This window comes from Gallus gallus, chromosome 13, assembly GCF_016699485.2.
Source record: "Gallus gallus isolate bGalGal1 chromosome 13, bGalGal1.mat.broiler.GRCg7b, whole genome shotgun sequence".
NCBI lineage: Eukaryota > Metazoa > Chordata > Aves > Galliformes > Phasianidae > Gallus > Gallus gallus.
In genome coordinates this window covers 14,339,055-14,364,422 of record NC_052544.1, presented here as the reverse complement: position 1 = coordinate 14,364,422, position 25,368 = coordinate 14,339,055, and the positions used below count along the sequence as shown (strand labels likewise).

General features: G+C 37.4%; 1 protein-coding gene across 3 annotated transcripts in view; it reads left to right on the top strand.

The window, feature by feature from the left end:
* The window catches only part of SPOCK1 (SPARC/osteonectin, cwcv and kazal like domains proteoglycan 1), a 257,804-nt gene that overhangs the window by 80,552 nt on the left and 151,884 nt on the right, over nt 1-25,368 (top strand). For 2 of the 3 annotated variants that reach the window (XM_040647227.2, XM_046900473.1), the window contains 2 exons: nt 689-697; nt 3,628-3,673. In XM_040647227.2, coding sequence (XP_040503161.1) covers nt 689-697; nt 3,628-3,673 — 55 coding nt within the window. The remainder of the gene's footprint in view (nt 1-688; nt 698-3,627; nt 3,674-25,368) is intronic. The other variant, XM_015293953.4, reaches the window with a different exon arrangement.

Sequence of the window (25,368 nt, the reverse complement as noted above, 5' to 3'; positions counted from 1 at the left end):
AGAGTTTGCAGTTCACATTTATTTTCAGGTGTGTGCAAAGGCCATGCTAATATATCACATTTCTATAAAGCTGGGCTGAGCTACGGCAGTCAGATCCAGAATGGGTTTGCAATATCAATTCGTCTCTTCTCATGCATGAATTTAGGTGTGCAGAGTCCCTTCAGCTAATTAAAGGATTTATTTAGTCATATATAGTCACTGAACCATAAGCAAAACCCTCACAGTGTGAATTCTGTGCAAGGAGAGAGATTTTTGAATATTTGTTGATCAGAAATACTTGTCAGTTGCTGTTAGTTGTACTGCAATGGATCCATGCTTGCTTTTGCCTTCCCTTCCCATTCCATCAAATAGCCTTTGAAGTCAGTTATGGAAAAAAAAAGTTCTCTCATATAGCAGCTATGTAACAGGTGAGTATGAGGGAAATGCACCTCCTGGTGCTTTTGTCAGCCAAAAGGAAATGAAAGCACCTTCCTGGGTGTTTTGTAGGAGCACAGCAGCTGCAAACTGGGCTGTGACAGCAGAGGTGGGAAGGGCAGAAGAGAAAAGGATTTCATGTGAAGGCCCAGGTCATCTGAAACAAGGGATTTCATGTTTTAAAGGGTGCTCAGGGTAAAATCAGTGAATGTCACATCTTTACATTGTTTAATTTCTTTCTTTCTTCTCTCATTTGTAATGCTTGCGTATTCAGGAAGTTGAGGTAGGTTTCCACTCTTGTAAATATCAGTATTTTAAAAATATCATAATGCATATTACGTTTTAAACTATGATTGCCAACTATTGATAGTTCTGAATAGAACATATTAATACATGTTAGTTATTAATATGTTAATATTGGTTTATTAGCATGTTAATATTAAACCAAGAGAGTAGGTTTGCACGTTACAGCAGATGTAAGGTGTTTTAAGCACATTGATACCTTTCCCAGTAGAAAGTTCCAAAACAGATTTGTGTGTAGTCACTTTTTACATTATGGTGTTTTATAGAATATGAATGTTAAACTCTTAAATCAAGTTGCTGCATTTATTGCTTTTTATATTTAACAGCATACATATTTAGAGTGCCATATATTGTTATACCAGGGCATTTTTCTTCTGTTGAAGGAAATTACAGTGAAATGATGGTATCCATTTGGGGATGTAACGGTCTCTCCTACTAATAGAAGTCATTTCTAGTAAAGGTGGAAATTCCTGCAGTGTCCTAGCAGAAAGCCCCGTCTGTTTTTGAAGTCAGAACTTTATGTGGCGTTTAAATGAGGTGGAGATTTTCTGCTCAGCCATATCTTCAGGGTGAATTTTACCTTTACAGTGCTGTAAACATTCAGCTGCATTTCTCACTGATATCAGTGCTGAACTGAAGCTCTAATGCCATATTTTCTGATTTCTTGCTGACATGAACTGTTTTGAAGTGCAGTTGACCAGATTGCTTTAATGTATGAATACTCATTATTTACTGCTATAAATACTAATGACTTCTATATGTGTAAAATTTCAGTTTTTCTCTGTTCTACTCCTTAGTTTTCTGGATTTTTTTTCCCATATCTTTTCTATCTTTTCTCATGTATTTCCCTACATTAAAATCCTGTAGTTACAGGCATATTCCAAAATAAATATAGCTTTAATTTTCAAAACAGAATGCAGAGGAGAAAAGGAGAAAGAATAGGGTTACAGAAGAGATGGGTGCTTTGTTGTAGGTTGATTCATTTATTTATTTATATATATTTGAGCAAGGTGCTTTTTCTGTAAAATACTCCTTTGAAACTGAAAGTGAGGTAAACTTCCTTTCCAATCCTTATTTCAAAACTGGCTCCATATGCTGATAGTATAAGAAATCTTTCTTGGGATTTGAATTATTTAACAGTTTCTGTTGCTGAAAACCAAGGAGCAAAGCAACACCTAGAAGAGAAATTGTAAACAGGGCATTAATAAATAAATAATCGTGTTTCCTGAAAGAAAAAGTTCTGCTCAAAAGTCTAAAAAAAAACCCATAACCTTATTCAGAAAAGTCATTAACGCTCAGTGAATTTAGCAGTGCATCGTAACCAATTACAAAGCATTGTATCACGACTTATGAAAAATAATCTTTATTGTTACTGTGTAATATCATCACAGTCCATGAAGTCAACACAGACATTGAGTATAAATATACTTTCAGAAAGAAAATACATTTTCTTGTGATAATCATGCAGAATTGCAGCCAGTCCCCTCATTACAGGTGCCATTTCCCATTTCCTGCCCCCCGAGCTGCAGCACAGCAGTCCACATTTCTCCACACTGTGCTTCTGCTTCCCAGTCACAGCCCTCACCAGGGAATGCACTGCCAGAAGGCACAGCATTCAGGGAGGGCATCCTGCTCTGCTTGCAGCAGCTCTGTGGGCTGTTCTGAACCCAGAAAACAAGACGAAGTGACTTCCAGTCTCCAAATTGTTCCAAGCTGGGTTGATAGGATAGCAAGGGGGCACATGAAGTTCAGTTAACTGGAGATAAATGGTAAGAAAAGCCCTATGGAAGAAATAATTTAGGTATCTTACTCACATTGATGGGTTTTCAGTTACTCTCTTGGCAGGAAAAAAAAATCAAAATGTCATTCTAATTGGTAAGGACATCTCTTCGGTGGCAGCCCCTCAAGAAATGGTTGTAGAGCATTGGAAATATTAAGAAGGAAATAAAGATTAATATGCAGAAAAATATAACTGTGATAGAAACATTCCATGCTTCCTCACTTCAAACATGTTATTCTGTTGTTATCGCTTCCTCTCACAGAGGACACAAGTGAGACATACAGAATAAGCTGAATATTATGAGTAAAGTGAATACTGCAGTTGGGCTTGAGTCCCAGTTCTTCAGAGGGTGGGGTTGGTGGTTCTCTGTAGTGGGTGAAACTGCTTTCAGGTAAATATTTGCTCAGTATATGGAGTGCAAATTAATCAGGCACACAGAAGGGGTCTGTAGAAAGGCTGGAAGAAAAACCCTTGTTTGCAACAATAACCATCTGACCAATGGCCATGAGAGTTCCTACCTTCTTGGTTTTACAGTACAGTCTGAATTATGTAAGACTCATTGTGCAATCATAGCTCTACATCTGATTTAAGGAGTCCTAGAAGATAAAATTTACAAAAGCATTCACTGCAAATGTTCCTGGATGTTCTTATAACTAAAGTGTAGTGCTTCTGATATTATTGCTGTATATCTGAACATTCACAGTGGTGAGATTTATGTCTGTCCAAATGAATATGTGCATTTCAGAACCTTCTGTGCTGATCTTTTATGACACTAAGTTGGCATGCATCATGTCACGTTATCTTATCTTTATTATCAAAAGCTGTTGGCTGATATGAAATAACATGGAGTTGTCAGGAACTATGTAATTAAAGGGCTTATTTTGAAAAACAGTTGGAAGATTTGATGTACTGAATGCAAGGGGTTTTTTATTCCTCAACTTCTAGCTTGCATTTACTACTCTTTAGAGCATAACCTGTTGATAGTTTCATCTGATTTGGACTGAGTACATTATAATCAGAAGATGAGCTGAGCTGATTCTTCTGTAGTTTTGTTATGTAAAATTGTACTGAAAAACTTACTTATATTTTTCCTGATTTTTGCTTTTTTCTTTCTTTTCCTCCCCATTTAGGATGATTATGTCAGAAACTGGAATCCAAACAAGCCTTTTGATCAAGGTAAAGTCAGTATTTTGTGGTTGTCTACTGTCAGTTTTTGATATCCCCATATATTTTATGCTTTTCTTGTTCCTCTGTCCCATGCATTCATGAAGAGCTATATTCATACTTACATCTCACTCCCAATTTAGTCACAGCTTGAGGTGTTTTATATATAAGGGTTTGACTCATCTCTGTATTTTTAGCTGTGTTTTTTAATCCACATCCATTCCAACTTATTTTCAATCATGGTATTTATATACTTAGGTTCTCTGTAACCATGAATCTCAGTCAAAAATGCAATTTGAAACAGGTATCCTCACATAACTGTTCTTTCATGTTAAAAGCTTGTTAAATATGTCATAAATGTTATTACTGCATTTCATAACACTCGAGGACAGTTCATTGAAGCCAGTTGTAATGTGTGAAGAGAGCTGATTTTCAAAAGAGAAGAGAATGGTTTATATGCCACTGATTCAAAGTCTGTCAATGACATTTAGCACTGTCTTTGTCGTGGTGAGTTGGTAAGTTATAGCAGTGCTTCAGCAACTTCCAGACTAGTCAACAAAGGATGCAAAAAAGAAATAAAAAATATTCTAACTGCTGTGTCCAGGGTAGCATTGAAGCAACAGCCATGCCAGGAAGAACTACTTTAACTTAGTTTAAATGGTATTTCAGGTGACTTCATGCTGACTGTTCTCTGCTAGCAACAAGTTTTTCATTCATTCTAAATATCGTAGATCAAGGCCACTGGAAATGCTAGTAGCCTTGGCATTGCTGGACATGGTGGATTGTATTGGATAGGTGGTGTCACATCCATGTAAAAAGTCAAGAACAAACAGCAGCAAAACAAACACTAGGCACAAAGAAACCCAGCAGTTCATCCTCTTGTAGCTGGATACAGAAGTTGTGCAAGCTAATAGCATGCAATGATTTTGTCCTTTTAATCAGTGTTGTTTTAATTTGGCTATTTGTTATGAATGTCACTCTGATACCATGTTGCTGTAACACTGGTTATATTTCCATACTGGAGCTGCTTCAGTGAGTGAATATTAAACTTTGTGAGTTGTGTACTTCATAGAGCTTTCTAGAGAGGTGATTTGTGGTTGTTGTTTGCTTTTTCAGGACAAATGTTAACATTTGCACAGTTTCTTTTGGTCTGGTAGAACCAATTAACACCTGTTTGATTTATGGAAGATAACAGCATGCTGTATAAAGTGCAGATTTGTTCACTTCTCTGTTTGCCTTTTGACAGTAGCTTGTTTTTGTAATGTTCAATGAAGTTTGTATAATGTGGTTGAGTGCTTGAGAACATATGTGACATGAGGATATTGCGGCTGTAAGAACACAGGTGGATGGTAGGCCTTTTCCCAGTCCCTAAGGCATTTTTAGGATCCTGCATTTCTTTAGCTAGCTTTCGTGCAGTATTCAACATCACGCCTCTAATAACTGCAGTGGCCTAGAATTTTCTTCAAAAGATTATACCCTATTACTCTATCCATCTATAGAGCTCTGGAATTTATAGTGCTATTTTGCTGGGTTTTTTTATTTTTACCAGATGTTATCCTAAAACCATTTCAAAAGCAGTGATAATATATACAGCAACTACAATGCAAATGAATTTCAGTGATGTAGATCCCTTATATAGTTCTCTCTCTCTTGGATACTGCTTTCAAAGTCGTGTGGCATTGAAAAGGAGCACAAGGCTTCCATATATATCTTCAGATTTATTTGTATGTATCGTTGATGTGCTTTTAGATATTCCTGCAAGCAAGCTGCTTTGGCAAATTGTTGAGCAGGCAAGTCGTTTTTTGTTTAAAAATAAAAATTAAAAAGAAAAGCTATGAAAAAAAAAAGAGAGAGAAAAAACACCTTAAGCCCCTTTCAGAATGGAAGGAAATTGCAAATCAAATAGCAAAAGAGAACCACAAGTTATTTTAAAGCAATATTTACACTTCTGGAAATTAAGAAGTATGAAATTTTACTTGTAAATCATACCACAGTGAGATGAAAAAGTGAATCAACTAAGGAAGGAAAGGAGCAAATGAATGAAGGGGTAAATAAATAAACAGTAGACCACTGGAGCAGATGAAACCATAATGCTTTCTTTATTTGCTTTCAATTTGAGCATCGGCATTTATTCATTTCACAAACTAGACATAAAAGGAGCAGCTTTGTCAACCAGACTTGAATCTCTAAAATTGCTGAAATGCTTAGGAAGGAAATATCCATTGGAGTCTCTGTGGACACACAGTTACTTTTGAAAAATTAACTTTACATGTGTTTCTATATTTCATTGCTATATTTCATGCAATGTATTATGTCCTCATAGCTCCCAGGAATATTACTGGGGACATCTACATATTAGTGCTGAAGAGCACTGATTCTCTGTCTTTACGGAAATGGAACTCCAGTTTTAGAGGAAAGGGGAAGGTGATCCTTTTGTCAAGGTATACATCCACAGAGAGATTTTCAAAGGCATTAGAGGGATTTAGGATTACAAATCCTATTGACTTTGAATGGAACTTATGCTCCCACCACTTTCAGAGTTCTTATGACCTTCTCTATTCCCAAAAGGTAAAAAACAAAGAGGTAAATCCTGGCAAAATATTGCAATGAGATTTTGAACTGACATGCTCTAAAACTCTCTTGTTCATTGTGTTACTGAGATTTGTGACTCTGGGCAAAAACACAAATCATTTTAGAGTCTGAAATCACACATGGATACCTTGAAGCGATACAAACAATTGTACATCTGATAAAGATTCCTGTCTCTTTACGAAGAAAAGGATCATTACTCTTTCAGTGTAAAATCTCTCCCAGACTATGGATAGCCTGTCTTCAGAAGGCAGAGTGCAGACAAGGCAGTGCTCTCAGATCATGATACTCTGCCCTGCACAGGTATTCCTGCACTGCTTTTGCCTCATTTAAATCTTACAAACAGATTTTATTTGGCCATAGGTCATTCTGACCCTGGTAATGTTCACCCTGGCAAGAATGTTAAAATAGCTAGTCATACCTTCCTAGGGATTCTACCCTAGACATAAAATTCGACCCTGGATTCGACCCTACACATAGCAGGGGGGTTGAAACTCGATGATCATTGTGGTCCTTTTCAACCCAGGCCATTCTATGATTCATTCGATGATTCTAGAAATCTCTCTAGATCTGAGGTGGATACAGATGCTGGCAAGACTAATCCTCAACATACGTATCAATGTAAGGATATATACATGCACAAATGTATATATACTGTATATATGTAGACAGGATACCATTTAAATAGGAAGTGCCAAGACAATTTTCTGTTTTTAGTCTTTTCTTCCACATCCTCCCTGCTCTGACGTTATTTTCTGTGTTGGGTGTTAATACCATCTCTGCTCTTCTGTGATTTTGGAGATAGAAAACATTTTTTGTGTGTGTGTAATCTTTGTGATTCTTTCATCTCAAAATTGTGTGCAGATCCCATGGTACAGAATTCCAGCTCTGTGCTCAGCAGCACGTCTGTGTTCTCCACACGACTGTTTTTGAGAGATATTCACAAGGCAAAATTTCAGCTCACAGCAAAAAGGTGGTTCTTAGAATGGCTGGAGAGAGAAAAAACTCCTCTGGTGAGTGAAGGAAAACAGCCTACTGCCTCTCTCCTGGGCTTCACAGGCTATAAGTGTCACCTTACTGGGCTAAAGCTAACTTAAATCAATGCCCTCTCTTTGGAACATGTCTGCAGTATTTTCACACTGAAAGTATAATTCTAGATTCTAAATTCATGTTTTAAAATCATATGGAAACCAAACAGTGGAATCACTGTGAAGGCTGTAGGTGGTTAGTTACCTGCTAGAAGTGATCTCCTAAAGGCAGCCAGGTGATACAAAATATGTTGAACAGCTTTAAAAATGAACTATAGACAGAAGTCTTGAAAGTCAGCGGAGTTCTACTTCTAGGCTTGTACTTCATTTGCATCTTTTAAAGAAGAGCAAGCTGGGACCCACCAATGCGATATTCCTTTCTAAAATTAAAAGCTTTCTTTATTCTGCAGATTGAAATACTTGATTATGCATTTAAAAACAATACACTGCAATCTAGCTGTCTTCTTTCTGCTTGCAATGCAGAGAGACGTCTGCATCTATGTCACAAGGAAAAAAAAATACCTTGTTTTGGAAGAAAGCATACATGGTTTTCACTGAAACAAGCCCTAAAGAGTTGCACAAGGTATCTTTGCATAACATGCCTTCTCAAGGGAATTCGACTTCAGTGCTTCAGCTGCATGTAGACAGTACCTGAGTAATCAGAATTTATTTTTAGCCTTGCGACTAGCTCAGATTTGTTTTCATCTTGAAACTAGGAGAAACCAGTACAAAGGTGAACATCTTACTGACCAAGCCAAGCTAACAAGGCATTTGGGCTGCAGAAGAAGGAAGAGCGTATAGCCTGAAAGTGATTGGTAGTCATTAATATTGAACTCAATTCTGTCAGAGCTGCTGAAGTCAGAAAGCGGGAGAGTGGAAGGGGCAGGTTAGTCATGGTTTTTAAAATATGAATCAAAGGATTGTGTGGGGATTTTTTTGTTGGTTTCTTCTATTTTTTTAAGTTTTTGACAAGGTCATTTCAGAGTTCTTAAGTAGCTTGACAGCTGAGTTGACATATTTTCCTAGTCTCCATTGATTTTGAGGGAAGAAAAGATGGAATCAGGGAAAAAGTTTAGCGTAGCACTCTCAAGTCAGAGACTTTGGTACAGTAATGAAATGTCTGATGTTCTTCACCTAGACAGACTCACCACAAAATTAATCCATTCAAACTTCTTGTGTTATTGTAAGTGAAAACTGTTCAGTAAACATTTTAAGTGGTTGAACACTTCTGCTAAAAGCCACCTCTCAATGGTTGTATTAAATGCTTTGATAGACAAATAAATGCTGTTCATTTTTTTGTAAGATACATAAGTAAAGAGTACATTGTATTGGGTCTAACATTGTACGACTGGAGACAAATTTGCCTGCCATATGGCTCTCTTATTTCATGAAGCATTTTTGCCCTAAAGATAGAAACGATGGAAGAGATGGGATGCACTTTGCAGTGCGGATCCACAAGCTGTGAATCCAAAACGTTTAGGCCGTATTTATTAACACTTGGAGGGGAAAAAAAACATGATTCTGTTGAACTATTTTCCCTCAAATATGCACCAAGAACTCTTGAATTGCTATAATGTCTGTTCAGTTTAGTGCAAATCTTGATCTTTCCATTTTCATTGTGATGCTGTCATATGATTGCAGTGTACTGAGCTGGCCAGATTCCTACTCTTAACCCTGCCTCTTTCACTGAGATAAAGAGAATGGCTAAAGCATGGTGCCATTTTATCCATCACTAGTGACAGTAATCCCAGTGTTCCAAGCTGTACTTCCCAGGAAAAGAACCCCCACCCTCCATCAGACATAGTCAGGACATCCCCCTGTGTTTCTTGGACTATCTTTATTTTCACTGTCTTTATTCCTAATCTTTTCCCTAATATCTGAGACGCCTGGGGGGCCTTTCCTCTCATTCTCAGGGCTTTCATTTTGGATATTGTCTGTCTGTGGTGGAAAAAAAAGTCCAAAATCCCTATTCTACTGAACTGTAAAAACCTTCATCTGCCTCAACAGGACTTACCTATGACTGACTCTGATGTCAGACGTGCACATGTAGACTTGACTATCATTAATAACTACAAGCACAAAGTCTTTATCATTGCAAAAATAATTCCCTTTCTGAGCACTAATGAAAGGCTGAACTGGCAAAATACCCTCACTTTTAAAGAGGAAACACTGATTTTCAGTGGATTGTGGCCTCCAGTGTAGCATAACCTGTGACTTTCACAGTTCAGTAGCCCCATGGAAGTGAATTTGTCGAATGCAGAACTTTATTTCTAGAGACAGATGCATTGCTATTCATGTTTCCTCTTCTGCATTGAACTGTACAGAATTCTTTTTAGTATCTGACTGGCAAGTTCAGACTCCAGAATCCCTCCAGCTTCCTGCAGCTGTGCACAATAAAGTTTGCCTAAAATTCATAAGCCTTCCAAAAGCAAAAAGACAATAATGTTAAGCCTGTGATGCTGGGTGAAAATCATAGAACCTACAATTACTTTTGAACATGTAATTTTCTTTTAGCCCCGTTAAGATGTTCTTTCAGAAAAGCCTGAATAAATTCCTTTCAGAGAGTTTAGTACTGTACACATCTCTAGCACAAATATATGTTAGCCTTATAATAAATGTTTTCCATTACTGTGCCTCAGATGGCACATTTCAACTGAATAACTTATTTTGCAATTTATTTTTTGACTGTATTTGAATTAGTTTTAGAAGCCTATTCATAGGACAACTGCACATGAATTATGCTTATAAATCTTCAGTAAATCAGTAGAATTTTAAAACATGCTAACTGAATCAACAATACAATAGCTGAGATACTGCATATGAAATATGCTATCTTCTCTCAGATGTATATCAAGCAAATTTGGCTGCTTATATCCTCCAAGCAGATACACGTCTTCATGGGATAGAAGTGTAATATTAAATTTTTACAAGCTTGTAAGCAACCCATTTTTTCATTAAATATAGCATCAAAAGTGACGGAGATGGGATCCCCATCTGTATAGTGTTATAGCTGATGTGCTTTGAACTCAGTGATCAATAGGTTGCTTGTCTAGAATTTTATTAGCACTTTGGGAACACTTGTTAGTTTGGTCAATAGTGGTGCTGACTTTCTTTTAAAATCTCTTACTTCACTGCCTGTGAAGCAGATAATTTTTCAAAAGGGAATTTGTGCTTTCCCCTCGTGCTTGTTTTGGTCCTATTGAAATAACTGCATCTTTGGGAATACCATATGGCCCAGCCCTGCTCTCACTGACATCACTTCGTGAACATCAGTCTCCCTCCTTTTGCTGCACTTCAAAGGATAGGAATTTATTCTTAAAACATATTTAGATATTTTAAAATGAACTGCTTGGAAAAATACAGGTCTGCAAAGCTTCCTTCCTTATTTGCTGCAAGAGAGAGGCCCTCCCACAAAGTGTCATCCAGAGCAGTTGCTTGGGTTTGTTTTCTGATTGTGCCTTGTTCAGTCTCCTGCTTTGACATTATTTGGCTTAAATCTATTGCTCTGCCATCCCGTACACAAAGGTAATTTGCATAGTATTTAAATGTGTTAATACAGTTGTGAGTTAACAGTAACCATCATTTGATTCTAATCAAAAAGAGACACTCCTGGGGAGAGAGAAGGTAGAAGGCAGACAATGGGCATTAAAAGGTAAAATTCAAACTTTTTAGGAAGACAACATCCAAGTAAAGTAAGTAGTTTCACAATCAGATTTCAGTAAGCAGTTTGAAAGGAATACATTTGAGGGGAGTAATTATTAGGATAATTGAAATTTCCTTAATGAAAGGGGCACAAAAGCAAACTATCTGAATACCAGGGATTTGGTTAATGACAAGGTTCTTAGTGACTTCAGTGGCAAGAGGTTGTCTACAGAAAGTGAAACTGGGTTGAACTCTTAAAGGAACAAAAGCTATAGCCCCAAACGCAGAAAGCCAGGTACAAAATGAGATGTTTGGGAAAGGATTTAAGGTTAACAATTATCTATGAGTGTATTAGAAGGCAGAGAAAAATCAAACTAATGACTTGCAGCTCAGTGGAAGAAGAAGCCTATATACAGGCAGTGCTGGGAAGGGAAAAACGTTACTTGTCTTTGCTTTACCTTTAACTTAAAAGGTCAGCTGCAATCAGATGGGTATCACAATTAATATCCTCCGCTGAAGTTTAAGACTATGGATTAGAGAAGAACAGGCTTGAGTAAATTAGATGTCTGCAAATCACTTGGGATTGATCCAAGGGTTAAGTGAATTGGCTGAAATAATTTTAGAAGTACTAAAAGCTATCCTTGAAAACATGGAATTGTGGAAGCTCAGAATGCACCAGTAACGTACCCACTCTTCAAGTGGGAGAAAGGGAAGAAAATGGAAATTTTATCTCATGACTTGATACTGAAATCCTGAAAAAAAGTGCCAAAGTAAATATTAAAGCAAGTGCTTGTTAACATCAAGAAGATAAGGGGATGAATAAAGCTGGTGTGAATGTCAAACGAAATCTATTAGTCTTCCTGTGACATTTACAGGCCTTGAGACACAAGGATAAACTTGCATTGTCATGTATCTTGACTTTAATAAGGCTTTTGGCGTTGGTTTACATTACTGTCTTATAAGAAAGCTTAAGAAGAATTTTCTAAAAGAAATAATTGTGAAGTAGCTACAAAATCCATTGGAAAGCTGCATTCTGGTTGTAGTTTTCAGTGTTCTGTGTTAGGCTGGAAGGATGAACTGAGTAAAGTGATCTGTTGTGGGTCCAGTATTATTCACCTCTTTCATTAAATTGCAGATGTTGAAATTAGTATTCTTATTAAATTTAGAAATGTAGCTAAGCTGGGAGAAGCTGTGCACATATTAAAACAGTAATAAAATTCAGAATGGCCTTAAGACATTAAGTAAATGGTCTGAAAACAAAAGATGAAGTTCAGTCAGGACAGATGCAAAGTTCCAAGCTGGGCAAGAATAACCAACTGCACAAAAAATAGATGAATAAGAACTGGACAGTCATAAATTCTAACTGATAGCCATAAAAAACGATTGGGGATTACGCTGGATTGTAAATTGGCTGTCAGTCGACAGTGTTGTTCTGTTGTGAAGGAAGTAAATGTTGCATTGGTACGTGAAACTAGGAGTAATCATTTAGCTCTAATAAGCACCAGTAAGACTTTGGCTGGAATGTTGAGTACCAGTCTTCCAGAATACAGTGAATCAATTGGAAATACCCAGAGAAAAGTAACTAATGACAGTGATCAGTATTGCAGAAATACTCTAGGAAGAAAGAGTGAAGGAGAGGAGACGGCCTGGGGGAGAGGGGAATCCTATTTTCAATAGCTAAGCAGTGGAATAGTGCACAATGTGTCCATTGTGGATAAAACAAATAGTCACGTTACTGCAAAGATGAATTTTTGCCTTCATAATGACAAGAATAGTTAAGCATTGTGAGAGGTATTTTAAAGTCTGTAGAGTCTATGTGTTTGAAGGTGTTCTGAGGTATGTTAGACATATTTCTTGTGGATAATGACACAGATAGGTGATCTAGCTACAGGGAAGAGAAATGGAACCAACAACCTTCTCAGAATTGCCATTCTAGCACTGTGATTCTGTGGTTGCATAGTGATTAATAGAAGCCAGTTAATTTCACAGAAAGAACACAGAAGAAATGCTGAACAAGGTATTCCTTAAAATAGATTTCCAGTCAGAGCAAGAAAGGGGGAAAAAAGATGAACAGGTATCTTTGACAGACATTTTGGCACCATATGCAAAAAATACAGACTCTTGTTTGATGGGAATAATGTGCATAAGCTTCATGATAGTTACTAACCGCAGTCATCACAGGCTTGCAAACCCCCATAAATGTTAACAGGGACTGGGACTGGCAAAAGTCTGTTTTACCCAACTACATATTCCTATCTCACTTGCTTTCTGGTACAGGAGGAGATCTTGTAGATGATTCTGGGATGGGGGATATTAGTGGTTTTTCTGACCAAGCAAGACCATGCTCTAACCCTAATGATTCAGATCTGAGTGAAAATCAGTTAGCTATTTCATTTCAATCCATTAGATAAAACATGACAATGCACGTATAGTTAAGATTTAAATCTCCTTCTGTTATAAAACTATATGCCCAGGTCACCAGAACATTAATTGAATCACAGCTATTTTCCTTCCTGTTCTTATTGCTCGAGATTAAAGATGTTTGCATGAAATACTAATAATTTGATGAAAGCTGACTACTTGCATTCTAGCTTTGCAACCCTTAGTCATTTTGAAAGTTACTTTAAGCTAAAAAATGATAATTCAGCATACATACAAGTACATATCAAGGTGAATAATTAAAAAAATATGTATTTGTGTGTCATTCAGCACTAAAAAGTTCCCTAAAAATAGTGGTAAAAAACAACTATCACGTTGGTTGGCATTGTTTAGTCATTCAATCACAATCTATCTTTTCTCTTTGTGTCCTCTGGTTGCAAGATATCAATGGATTTTGTGATTAATGTGTATCTTTGTGCTGTCAGTTATTGGCTAGCAGCTTTCTTTAAAGGTCTTGTTATTCAGTGTTTCGACTTTCCATACATTGTCTTCAAAGCGTAAGGTCAGGAAAGCTATATCTGAAAGCGAGAATTTGTCTTGCACTGTCCTTCATGAAACCTCTGTTGGAGGATTTGATCTATTTTATCTGGGGCATGTTGTCTAGCATCATTGTTATATATGTGCATCCTTGCAATGCCTCTGTAGCCGTATGAGAGGGAGGCATCCAAATGAATTGCCTCCCCAAAATGAGGAACTATTGTGTTCACTTTAACCAAAAGGCAGAAAAATAGAATCAAATCTATGAGAACACACCGTTCCTGGGACAGCTTCAGTATATAAACGGAGCAATTAATTCACTTAGTTTCTTACCTACCATCTCATTCTTAGCAACAGATAAACAGAACTCTGTAATAAATGGACATACAGATAAGCAATCCTAGGGATCATTGCACATTGCAGCAGTCTCTAATGCAATGTAAGGAACCTTTGCAGTAATTATTTTTATGTGATACATCAGTATCTTCATGCAGTTTCTTCTAACTGCTGGAATTTAAAAATGTATATCAGCAAATGCATGCAACTAGTCCGTAAGAACAGAAGTGTATTTGCTGTGAAGACTACAGCATCTAACCCTGTTTGTGTCCAGTGAGGAGTTTTGCAATACTCTTTCATATTTAAAACCAAGAAATGAGGATTTGTTGACTTTGGCAGTAGATGCCTGTGAAACAGAGAAAGGGAAGAAGCCCTGTTGTGCTTCTTGTGTTGTGGTAAAATATAGGGAAAAAATGCTGTCTTCCCTCTCATTAGGCCATAAAGCTACCTAAGAAAGTTATGTTAGATTTAAAAAATAACTAAAATCTAGCCATGATTTGTTAATTCCATCGTGAACTTCAGCACCAATTGTTTTTATGGTTATAGTAAATTCTCTCCAACCCACAGGACCATTTCATCCTCAAAATCCGAATATTTAGTTATCTCAAAGGAGAGCATCATGCAGTAATTTTTGATGTCTGTAACAACTTTTTCATATTCAGTGTTATCAGTCATTGCTACCTTGTATCTTTAATATTAGTAGGAGAGCTCTGCAATATTCTCCTGTGCAAATGCACTTCTTTCCCTCCCTTCCTTCTCCATTTTTTTTCTCCATTTTGCCTGAAATACAAATGGCAGAATAATCACGTGATGATGGTCTGCAGTTTGTTCCTCTAAAGGCATCATGTTTTTATCTAGCTCTTGCATTTGCTGTGTTCTCAGTGTAAGCTGTATTTAATTGTTCTCAGTCTTATTTGCCAAACTGCTTCTGGCTTCTTCGTTGTTCTACTGCAAAAATAGGACTCGATATTTTGGCAAGCATTTTTCATTTTCTTTACATTTTTCCTTCTGAGCTACTTTTTCATTGAGTGGCACTACTAGTGTATTTTCCTACACGGGACTGTGCCAATACCATTTTTCCAATGCCCATAAATAAATTAAGTATACTGTGGCTTGAAAGAGGAATTGCTATCAGCTGGTGTTCTACTACCTGCACAAAAACATTTTATCTTCTTTCAGTTTCTATTACCGTCCTCTCCCTTGATTTTGTATGGGAAATTTCATTCCCCTTCAGCATCATGTGGCACGTTTGTGTGTAGCATGCTTGATGTATGGAACCATTGCAAACACCCAGCGTGGGTAGCTCGGCTTTTAAAATTGCATTGAAGATGAACTTTCTGACGGATGCAGCTGTTTATATGAATTGAAAATAGGCCTCCTTTATCAGTCACATCTTCCTGGTTACCTGAAAGCCAGCTGCCTAGTCTGTGGTAGCTGTCCAATGAGTCTGTAGTACACATTAAAATGAGTTTTTTCAGATCAGACAACGTATAGGATGCTGCTTTGAGGACTAGCTAAGAGTATTTAAGCTTCATTCTGTTGTTTGGGGCAAGAAAATGGCCATACTTTGTCTATTTAATTACATCATCTTCATGAACAGCACGGAATATTTGAGGATTTCTTACCTAAAGATCTGGCAAATACATAGTGGGGAAAAAAACAGTGTTTTGGGGTGAAGGCCAAAGGAGATGAGAAATTGAGATACTGTCACTTTATCTTCCTTTGAGCTGGGGAAGAGAGCTGAGCGAAGGGAAGATGAAGTATGCAACAGGTGATGCTCAATGCTTTGAAACAGAATCAGATAGTTTAATAATGGATTTTGTGTGTGACAGTCCTTTGGCATTGCTGATTTTCACCTGTCCATTAGTATGCTCTCTGTTTTGTCAATCTAGCAAGAAGGGAAGTGTCTTTTGCTTGCTCTTCTGAAAGAACTGGATTTTTGTGATCTCTCTGCAGCTTTTAAATTAAAAATTATTATTTTGAATTCAAATAAGGAAACGGCACTCTCCAGACTTCACAATATGAGGTTCACCTCTAGTTAGCATTCAGGGAAGGAAGGGATGGCATTTCAGTAGATTGCTGAAGCAAAGCAGCACGAGGTGCAGACTTTGCATTCTGCAGGGAGGAGAGGCCAAGAAGGGAAGATTTAAATGTATGTCTGGAGCAAAAAGTATTTCTTATAAGAAGTATTTTAATTTTTTGGAGGGAATGTGTACATTAAACTCTATTTTGTTATCTCCCTCCATGTGTTTGTCAATTACATTGGCACAATATGATGTTTCAAAAGGAAATGATTAAAATTAAAGTCTGAATTATTCTCAAGCATGTTTTTTTAAGACATGGAATAATTATGGAATAATTATAAAAGGTTATTCTTATAGGTAGGCAATTTCCCCAATGATAAGAACTTCTAGTCTGAGAAATTAATTTTCAGTGTGCTACCTAAATAAAAGGTTCATTAAAATCTTCATGTGGTTTGTAGTAGGGAGCTAATAACAATGTTTTGTTTTCTGTTTCAATTATGGTAGCTGTGAATTAACTAGTATTTTAATAAAAATTAATAGTAACATTTATTTTGCATTGAACGCTGTGAATCTACGTGATATGTCTGAAACATATAAAGAGCCTAGGGTGTGGGTGTGTGGTGAATGGATTTTATTTTAATGAACTGTAACGTAATTGCCCTGTCCTGGCAATTAAAGTTGGGCATTAAATCTAAATTCATTAATTCCTTTGCATCCTTTTATTTTTTCTATCAAAAGTAGAGGAGGAAGTACTAAGAATTCCTTTAAGCTCATAAAGCTGGAAGAAGTGTATGACGAATAGATTTAAAACGGATTACTAAGAGGTAGAACACAAAGGCAGAATTACATCAGTGTCAAATTCTGCCCTCAGTTACATGCAGCCTCCTTAGTGGTATTACAGTGATTGGAATTCAGCTTAGGCTTGCATTACTTGGATGGAAAATGCACGCTCATTGTGTATTTCTCTTTTTCAGTCATTCTGATACAAATGGCCAATAGTTATTTTCACGTGCATTCTACTATTCATACATTTATCATTAATATTGCAAATGATTGAGCCAATATGGGCCAAAATAGTTTCTCCTTTTTGAGGCTTACTTGTGTAAACTTGTGAATTTTACTTATTCCTGGCAAGGGAAGTGCAAAAATGTAAAGGGAATGTTGATAACTTTGATAGAAACATTCAAAATCTTGGAAGTACTGGAAAGTCAGCTGCTCATCTCTTGTCCATTAGCACAAATAATCACAACCGTACCTCGGATCTTGTCAGTGCTGCCAAATGCTCACTTCTGAGTAGTGATTGGTAACATGGTAACCTTGCTGTCTCTTGCATATAAACTTTTATTTTACATTTATTTTAGAAGATTTGGAATAAACAGGAGGTGATAAGGTGGAGTCTGAGGTGTTTGGCTTTATTATTCAAATGATTACGAATTATAAAGCCATGGTTTTTAAAGAAGTTTCAAAGTGAATGAAGCACGTGAAGCAAACTATTATGCACGTGTCCCATTTTTGGAGTTTTGCTATTCAGTGCTGTTTTCTATGGGATGTCTTCATAGCAGAGACTGAGAAACGTCAGTAATTAACAATTAAAAAGCAAGGACTTGACCAGATCTGACAGAAAGGTCTTCCACAGCAAATATGTCTTAAAGAATGCGGAGATCCAGAAGTGGCTGTGATCTCAGCATGATCCCAAACTTTGAGTCTTAGTCCTGTTCTAAATTTGAATACATTTATGTACTGTGTCCTTCTACTGAAGCAATTTCACACCTCATCTACTAGAGATGAAAATGGCGCAGAACAAACTATAAATCCAGCCAAATGTTAGTTCAGTAGATACATCATCCCATCAGAACTTTTTCACATAAATAATTAGTTCATCACTTTCTCAATCCACTAAACTTGGAAAGCTTTGGAAGTGACATCAGAAGATATTATTTCAAGAGACTTTCAAGGTGTTAGCTAATGCTCTTCTCTCTGGAGCATCCACTATGTCTGCGCCATTCCTAACAAATGTTTATTCACTGCTTTCATAAAGATCTCCCGTGCAGCACACTCTACAATCTGCTCAGCGGTTTATTCTGGGATTCTCCTATTTTTACCATGAGGAATTTGTAACCTGAACTTCTGTTTTTGCAGTTCATATATTTCATGGAAGCACAGAATCACTCAGGTTGGAGAAGTCCTTAAAGATCATCAAGTCCAACCACAACCTAACCACCATACCCTAATTCTAACAACCCTTTGCTAAATCATGTCCCTGAGCACCACATCCAAACGGTTTTTGAACACACCCAGGCTTGGTGACTCAACCACCTCCCTGGGGAGCCCATTCCAGTGCTTAACAACCCTTTCTGTAAAGAAGTTTTTCCTGATATCCAACCTATACTTACCCTGGTGCAACTTAAGGCGATTTCCCCTTGTCCTGTCACCAGTGAGAAGAGACCAGTCCTGCTCTCGCTGTAAGCACCTTTCAGATATTGAAAGAGAGCAATAAGGTCTCCCCTCAGCCTCCTTTTCCCCAGATTAAACAGCCCTAGTTTGAATTGAAACTTTTAACATTGGCACGACAAACAGTTGGGTACCTAACAGTTGGGTGTATTTAGTAGCCTTTTCCTTATATGAAAGCTTGTTGTTAGATTTTCCTTCAGTGCTATTGGTTTTTCCTCAAATATTACTGGCTACTCTTGCTAGCCTCTCTCAGATTGATCAAGTTGGGTTTCTGTAGTGGGACAGGGAGCCATCTACCTGTACACCAACACTGAGCTAAATCTATCTGTTGGTTTTGCAAAAAAAATAAAAGGCAATAGGAGAGAAGTAGGAATGATATGCAGCAGGGTTTTTTCACAGCACTTTTGCATTTCTTCAATACAAACTGCTTTGTGTGGGTATTTTTGTCTGGTGGTTTGGATTTTTGCCAGGATAGTATCTTCCACAAATAACACAACCCAGCGTTTGCATTCCTGGTGTTCTTCACCAGAATCTTTGAAGCAAGCAGCATTTACACATCGTTTGAAACAATTTCACCCTCATTGCTTTCATCTGGTTAAATAATCCTTTAATCCATGCTCAGTACCAACAGATCTTTCCTTTTTTAATGCTTTTACTTGTGGATGCCTATACTATATTATAGTAGTGTAGATAAGGTATGACTGATCAGTTTATCAAATAACTGTTGTTACTGGACCATTAATTCTGGATACATAGAGTATTAGAAGTACAGATTTTTACACCTAGGGCCAGTGATTTTTTTTTTTTAATAATATAGATTTAGAAGATATTTATGCAAGCAGAAAATTGAATCAGCATTACTATCAGTGCATTAAATTATTACATTTTATTAGAGAATCCCTTTAGAATATAACAGCAGGTAGAGATAGAAGAAAGATGCATGGGGATTACCAGGAAGGGTTTAACGTCTTTAAATTGCAGAGGTCGCTCCAAAAGTGATGCTTCCTATTCTTTTCCATTCATTTCCACCACCATTAGCTGTGCAGTTTCTACAGCAAAGAACAAGAGCCTGCATGCCATGCTCATAGGGGAAAAAATAAAAACGATTTGCAGAAACTGTAGTCCATAATCTTTCCAAGGCTCTGACACCTTAACTTTCCCAGGTAGCAGATGAGGATTCAAGAGAATCGCTGTTCAGTATTGAGTGTTCCATTCTGCAATAATTATGAGCTAACAGAAAGGAGGGAGCAAACTGAACAATGGGCAAGAAAGGGGCGAGAACTCCTCCAGGTTGTTGTGAAACAGTCATTGATGAGTCAGTTACTGTTTAACAGCTTAATTTTTTTCTCTGCCACATACCAATCCTATCCTTTACTGATCAGTATACACCAAACCTCACTGGGGCTGAAAACTTCCTCTTTGCCTCATATTCATGTAGTGGCTTCGTGTATTAATCAGTACTGATAGTCCTTCAGCTCTTTGGCTTTGTGTCTTTGGATTCTTCCTTATGGCAAAGTGAACTTTTATAAAACTTTCAAGTCTAATCATGTAACATCTATCCAATGTTTCATTCAAATTAAAATCTATTATATTTTTTATACCCTTCAGCTACTAATTTCTGTAATTTGATGAGGAAAAAAAAATGACATTTTTGACGCTTTATGTGTAATCCTCTAGGACCTGAAATCCACAGACCCAACAATTTCTAATGGTGAATTATAGTGTCATTGTAGTCAATAGGAATTTATCATAGTAGAGGCAGAATTTCAACAGAGATGCTTTCTTTGTCTTAAAGTTTATGATGATGAATTGAAACCAGGCTGTTAACATCCATTTTTTTTTCGAGTGTCTGTACCAGGGATGCTATATTAGCATGGAAAATATTTTGTCCTTGATGCTGATTGAATGATCCTAGAAGTACCTAGAAATACTGCCCATCTGCTTGGTGGTGCCACTATGTCTGTGAGCATAAGACAGAGATATAGGAATATTCTACTGGATAACAGCCTGATGCTACTGGAGTTTCCTGTAGCTCTTCCCTTTGCTCTCCCCACAAAACTTGGGTTTAATTGGTATTAGCCTCCTAAAAGCCTGTTCCTTAGGAAAGTCAAATTAAAAAAGCTGTAATACAACAGTCTCTCTACATGTTCTTTCTCCTCGTCATTGATTTCACCTATATTAATTTTTGTCCTCCGTTTGTTTGTAACATTTCATAGAATCATAGAATGGCCTGGATTCAAAACAGTAGATCTAGTTTCAACCCCCTGCTATGGTCAGGCTTGCCAACCACTAGAGCAAGCTGCCAAGGGCCACATCCAGCCTGCCCATTTCTCTTCATTTAAGCTCCTTTTTTTTTTTTTTTTCCTTTTCTTTCTTTCTTTCTTTTTTTTTTTTTAACTAAGCTTAGTTGCTTTGTTAGACTATTTTGACTTTCTTCTGTACAATCTTTATGCCTGTGAAATTCATAAAGTTTAGCTACTATTTAAACCTGTGGTGAAAAGTAGTTATTTTGAATGAACCAATTCAGAGATGAAAAGGTCCCATTAGGTCTCAGAATAATACTTCCTTAAGCACATTGGTGTTTTTGAATGAGATTTAGGTTTTGGCTTCATTTTTTTCGAAAATTTTATTGCCTCTTCTGCTGCCTTCTCTCCTGGTTCTGTGAAATTTGCTATTCTCTCTGCCTTTTATGCCTTGTCTTTCATTCTATTACTTTGTGCTCTCTGTCCTAACTATTATAACTTTCCTTATTGCTTCAGTTTGGGTCCTTCTCATGCATGTGGAAATGCTGATGTGTTCCGCATCAGCAACACTGATTTCTCCCATTTTTGTTTTGTCAGTATCTTTCTGTGGGAGTAGCAGTGTGATAAAACAGATCAACTTATATCCCATGTTCTGAGAATGATAGTTGTTTTTTCTACTGTTTAAAGTCATCAGAGGAAAAGATAGGGCTATGGAGCAGAAGGATGCTTCCGTAACTGTAAGACTAGTGGGAATCATGAATGAAAGGTGTAGAAGAAATACCACGTTTGCATGTGGAATCAGCATATAGTAATACTAGGAATGTTTGTTTTTTTAAAGAAAAAGCTAAAAAGTTGACTTTTTCTTCTAGAAAGTCAGGACTGGTTATTCCAGAGCCAAAAATTAGGTTGATTCCATGGGATTTAAGCAAACAAAGTGAGCTTGTTTAAATGTGATCTCTCACAGTTATGCTCAACAAGGTAACTAGAGAAGCAATTAAGCACAAACCATCAGTGAGGAGACCTGCCAGAATGAAAATGAAATTGAAGATTACTGTTGCTTACCTTGAACCTCTCTGAACTGAAATTACTTTTTTGTTGTCTCTGTATTCAAACACAAAGACAAGAGCAGCTTAATCTGTCTTCTCTCAGCATCCTGATGGGAATGATCATTTTTCCAATCTCCCTTGTTTGCTCATACAGAAATAGAAAAGCGGTCATTTTCATGTTATTTTAATGCATTCCTTCGGTTGCAAAATACATCGTCTACAGTTTCTCTCAAAGTTTGTTTTCTTTCTCATTCACCATAATTTGTCTCTCCAAACCTTGTCTAAAATGAAGAATGCCTATCTTTATTAGGTTGTCACTAGATTTGTGGGCCATTTTCTGTTGATGGATATAGTGGTGTTGCCATTGTAATTAATTCCTCCTATAAGCATTTGTTATTGTTTTTACTTTAATATGCCCACACGGTGGAATGATAACTAATTTCAAGAAAAACAGATAATTAGAAAACTTATTGCATGAAAGGCCTTAGTTGTTTCTAGAGCTGGAGTCAGTCATAAAAAAATTATTCCTAATACAACTATCGTACACTGATTGCATGTAAAGACCCTTAAAAAATCCCCCATGCATTCCCCAGAGCCGCTTTCTCACTTTTACTGTTAAAATTTATCTAAAGATTGCTGGGAAAGTAAGGCTGAGGATGTGTCAAGTTCGCACATAAGCAGGATGGAATTTTACTCATCAAGGACAACCAGCACAGTCCTTCTTGTGCTTTTATTGTGAGAATTTGGAGCCCAATATTGTAACAATTCAGGCAATTCATTGCATCTTTCCAATTATTAAAACTTCTAGTAAATGAAAGCAGCAACACACCAGAAATAAGGACTTTACCTTGGCTCCCTGCTTTTCATATTCTTTCTCAGTGAGCGAAGGGACAGTCTTTCCCATTCCCTCCACTAAGCAAAGTGATTCAGTAGCAGAATCTATAATCCTCCAGAATGAGGAAGGGGCAAGGAATGCTTTCTCCCCCCGCTCCCTCCCATCTGCTGGACTTATCCCCAAGAGAGGCCTCAAGAGGTCATCATCTCAAGAGGCCGTATCACTGATGGTTTGTCCAGGCTAACTATAAACTTCTGAGAAAGTCTGATTCCTCCTAAATCTTCCCCTAATACTTCATCAAAATCCCTGTGCTGACATTTAAGTCTGTTGTTCCTTGTTCTGTCCTGCAGATGCGGAGAAAAATCTTCAAGGATAACTTCTTTCTTACTGACAAGCATTTGCTCATTTCAAGGCATATCATGATTCCCTGACGAGTCTTTTCTTTCTCAACTGGTGCTATGTGTTTCCTTTCTTCATTTCCTTACAAGTCATATTCCAAATTTTATCAATTTTACTATTCCCTCCTGAACTCTAATCCTCATCTTATCCTCTTCTGTATGTCTTGTTTATACTTTTCCCCAGATAGGACCATATTCCAACTGAAGACATCAACAGTGCTTAATAGAGCAGAATAATTATCTCCCATGTTTTAGTTAAGACTTTCCTGTCTTCTCCAGTAAAAAGAGTTTACTTTTGTTGCAACAGCTTGACAGTTTTGATTCCTATTCAGTCTGCAGTCCATTGCCTCTCTGGGATCCTTTCCACCTAGTCAATCCCCTTTTTGTGCTTATTCCTTTGATTTTTCCTTTCTAATGGTGTTACTTTCTATTTGTATGTACTGACTGTTGCCTTATTCATTCCTCCCATTTCCCAAGATCATTTTTCACTGTAATCTCCAGAGCATGACAGCTCTTTTCCTCATTTCCATGGTTTATAAGCCTGCTCCCTGTTCCCTTATCCAAACAGCTGATCTATCTCTTCATCTCAAAATACCTCCTCATTTAACTGAATCATGCCAATTAGCAAAAAGTTCCTGCTGTGAGGGTAGACTAGTTTTTTTTTTTTTTAAAAAAGCAAACAAATAAACACCTCAGATCTTAGTGTTCATTTCAGGATATTTTGTGCTGGCTGGGAGGGTTCTGATTGTTGGTGACTGGGGGTGCAGTGGGGACAGGTTGTTTGTTTAGCTGTTACCAGTTACTTGGGTATTATCTTTGAGGATTGAACCTCCAGAGGCTTTAAGCCTGCCCAGCAGTCCGTAGGAAATGAGCAGATGTAAGAGCTTCACAGATCCACAGGAACAGGATGCTGATCCAGGGTAATGTTTGTTGTGTTTGGCAGCACGATTACCCAACTGGTCAGAACCCAGGAGCCTGGCTCTCACTGCTGGGGCTGAGCTCCTTTCCTGCTGAACCTAAACCAGAGTGATTAGTAGCAAAGTACCAACGTCTGCATACTAGCAAAGTGACAAGAAAGCAAGGGGTGTCTTTTGCTTTGTCTCTTGGGTTTGTTTGTTTTTTCATTATGTTTTTGTTTGGTAGTGGAAATTGTTTTCCTTTTTTTCTTTTATTTTTTCTTAATCGGAAGCTGAGCTGCTGCAAACTTAACAAGGCAAATCTGATTTTGTGGAAGTAAAATTGAATATCTGAGGCTAGGAGTTGTAACAGGAGTAGAACAAGAAATACAAGTCACATATCTCAGCAGATGAAAGAAATTTGGACTGGGTCTTTTTTGTGCAGTCCTTCTGTGTCTGTGCTGACTGCAGCAGAGCTGCCATGGCTGGAGCTATGGGCATGGCACATTGCATGTGATTGTTGGAGTGAGAACCATCCTACAGTTTCACTCTGGTAGGCAGCTGCACCACTGGCTCCTGCAGTTTCTCTACCAGGATATTCCTTATGGCCCATTCTTCCAGCTTTAGAGCTTGTCCATGTCAGCAGACTTCCAAATCGGGGCAGTATAGTAAATGAAATCAAGTGTAAATATTTTGAAGTGAATTGTGTTTATGGAAATACAGAAACACCATTAAATATTGCTTTTATTTTTGCTAGTTCAGTGCGTGAGGAAAATCCTCAGTGTCCCTCACACAGGCACGTGGTCTTTGAGCGTCAGTTCCTTAAACTACACTTTGATACCCATGCGGTGTCACTTTAGCCCTAAACAGTAGCAGGACCTAGATGGGATGTGTGCTAGACAGTTTAATTTGGTCAATTGTTTCATTTGGTCTGCAACGTAATGACATTTTAAAATATGTGCTGGCATTTCTGCTAGTCTGCTTGCCATCAGTTTTGCTTCTGTGTGGTAAATAAAGGCTTACTAACTCAGGAAGGAATTAGCATGAAACATATCCATCAATCTCCTTAAAGAAGCATTATGTAGTAGAATTTTATTAACTCTGAAGTAAAGTATAATGGAACAGAAATGTGTGCAGCAACTGATAGGGTTGTCTTGAGAAATCCTCAGCATGGTTAGTTTTATTTCACTTTGTGCACAGTTTTAATTCTAGCTTGCACCCTTCTGCTTTCAATCCTCAGCCTGTGGATGATGCTGGACATTTTATTTTCAGAGCTCTTGCAGCATAAGCTGTTACTTACCCA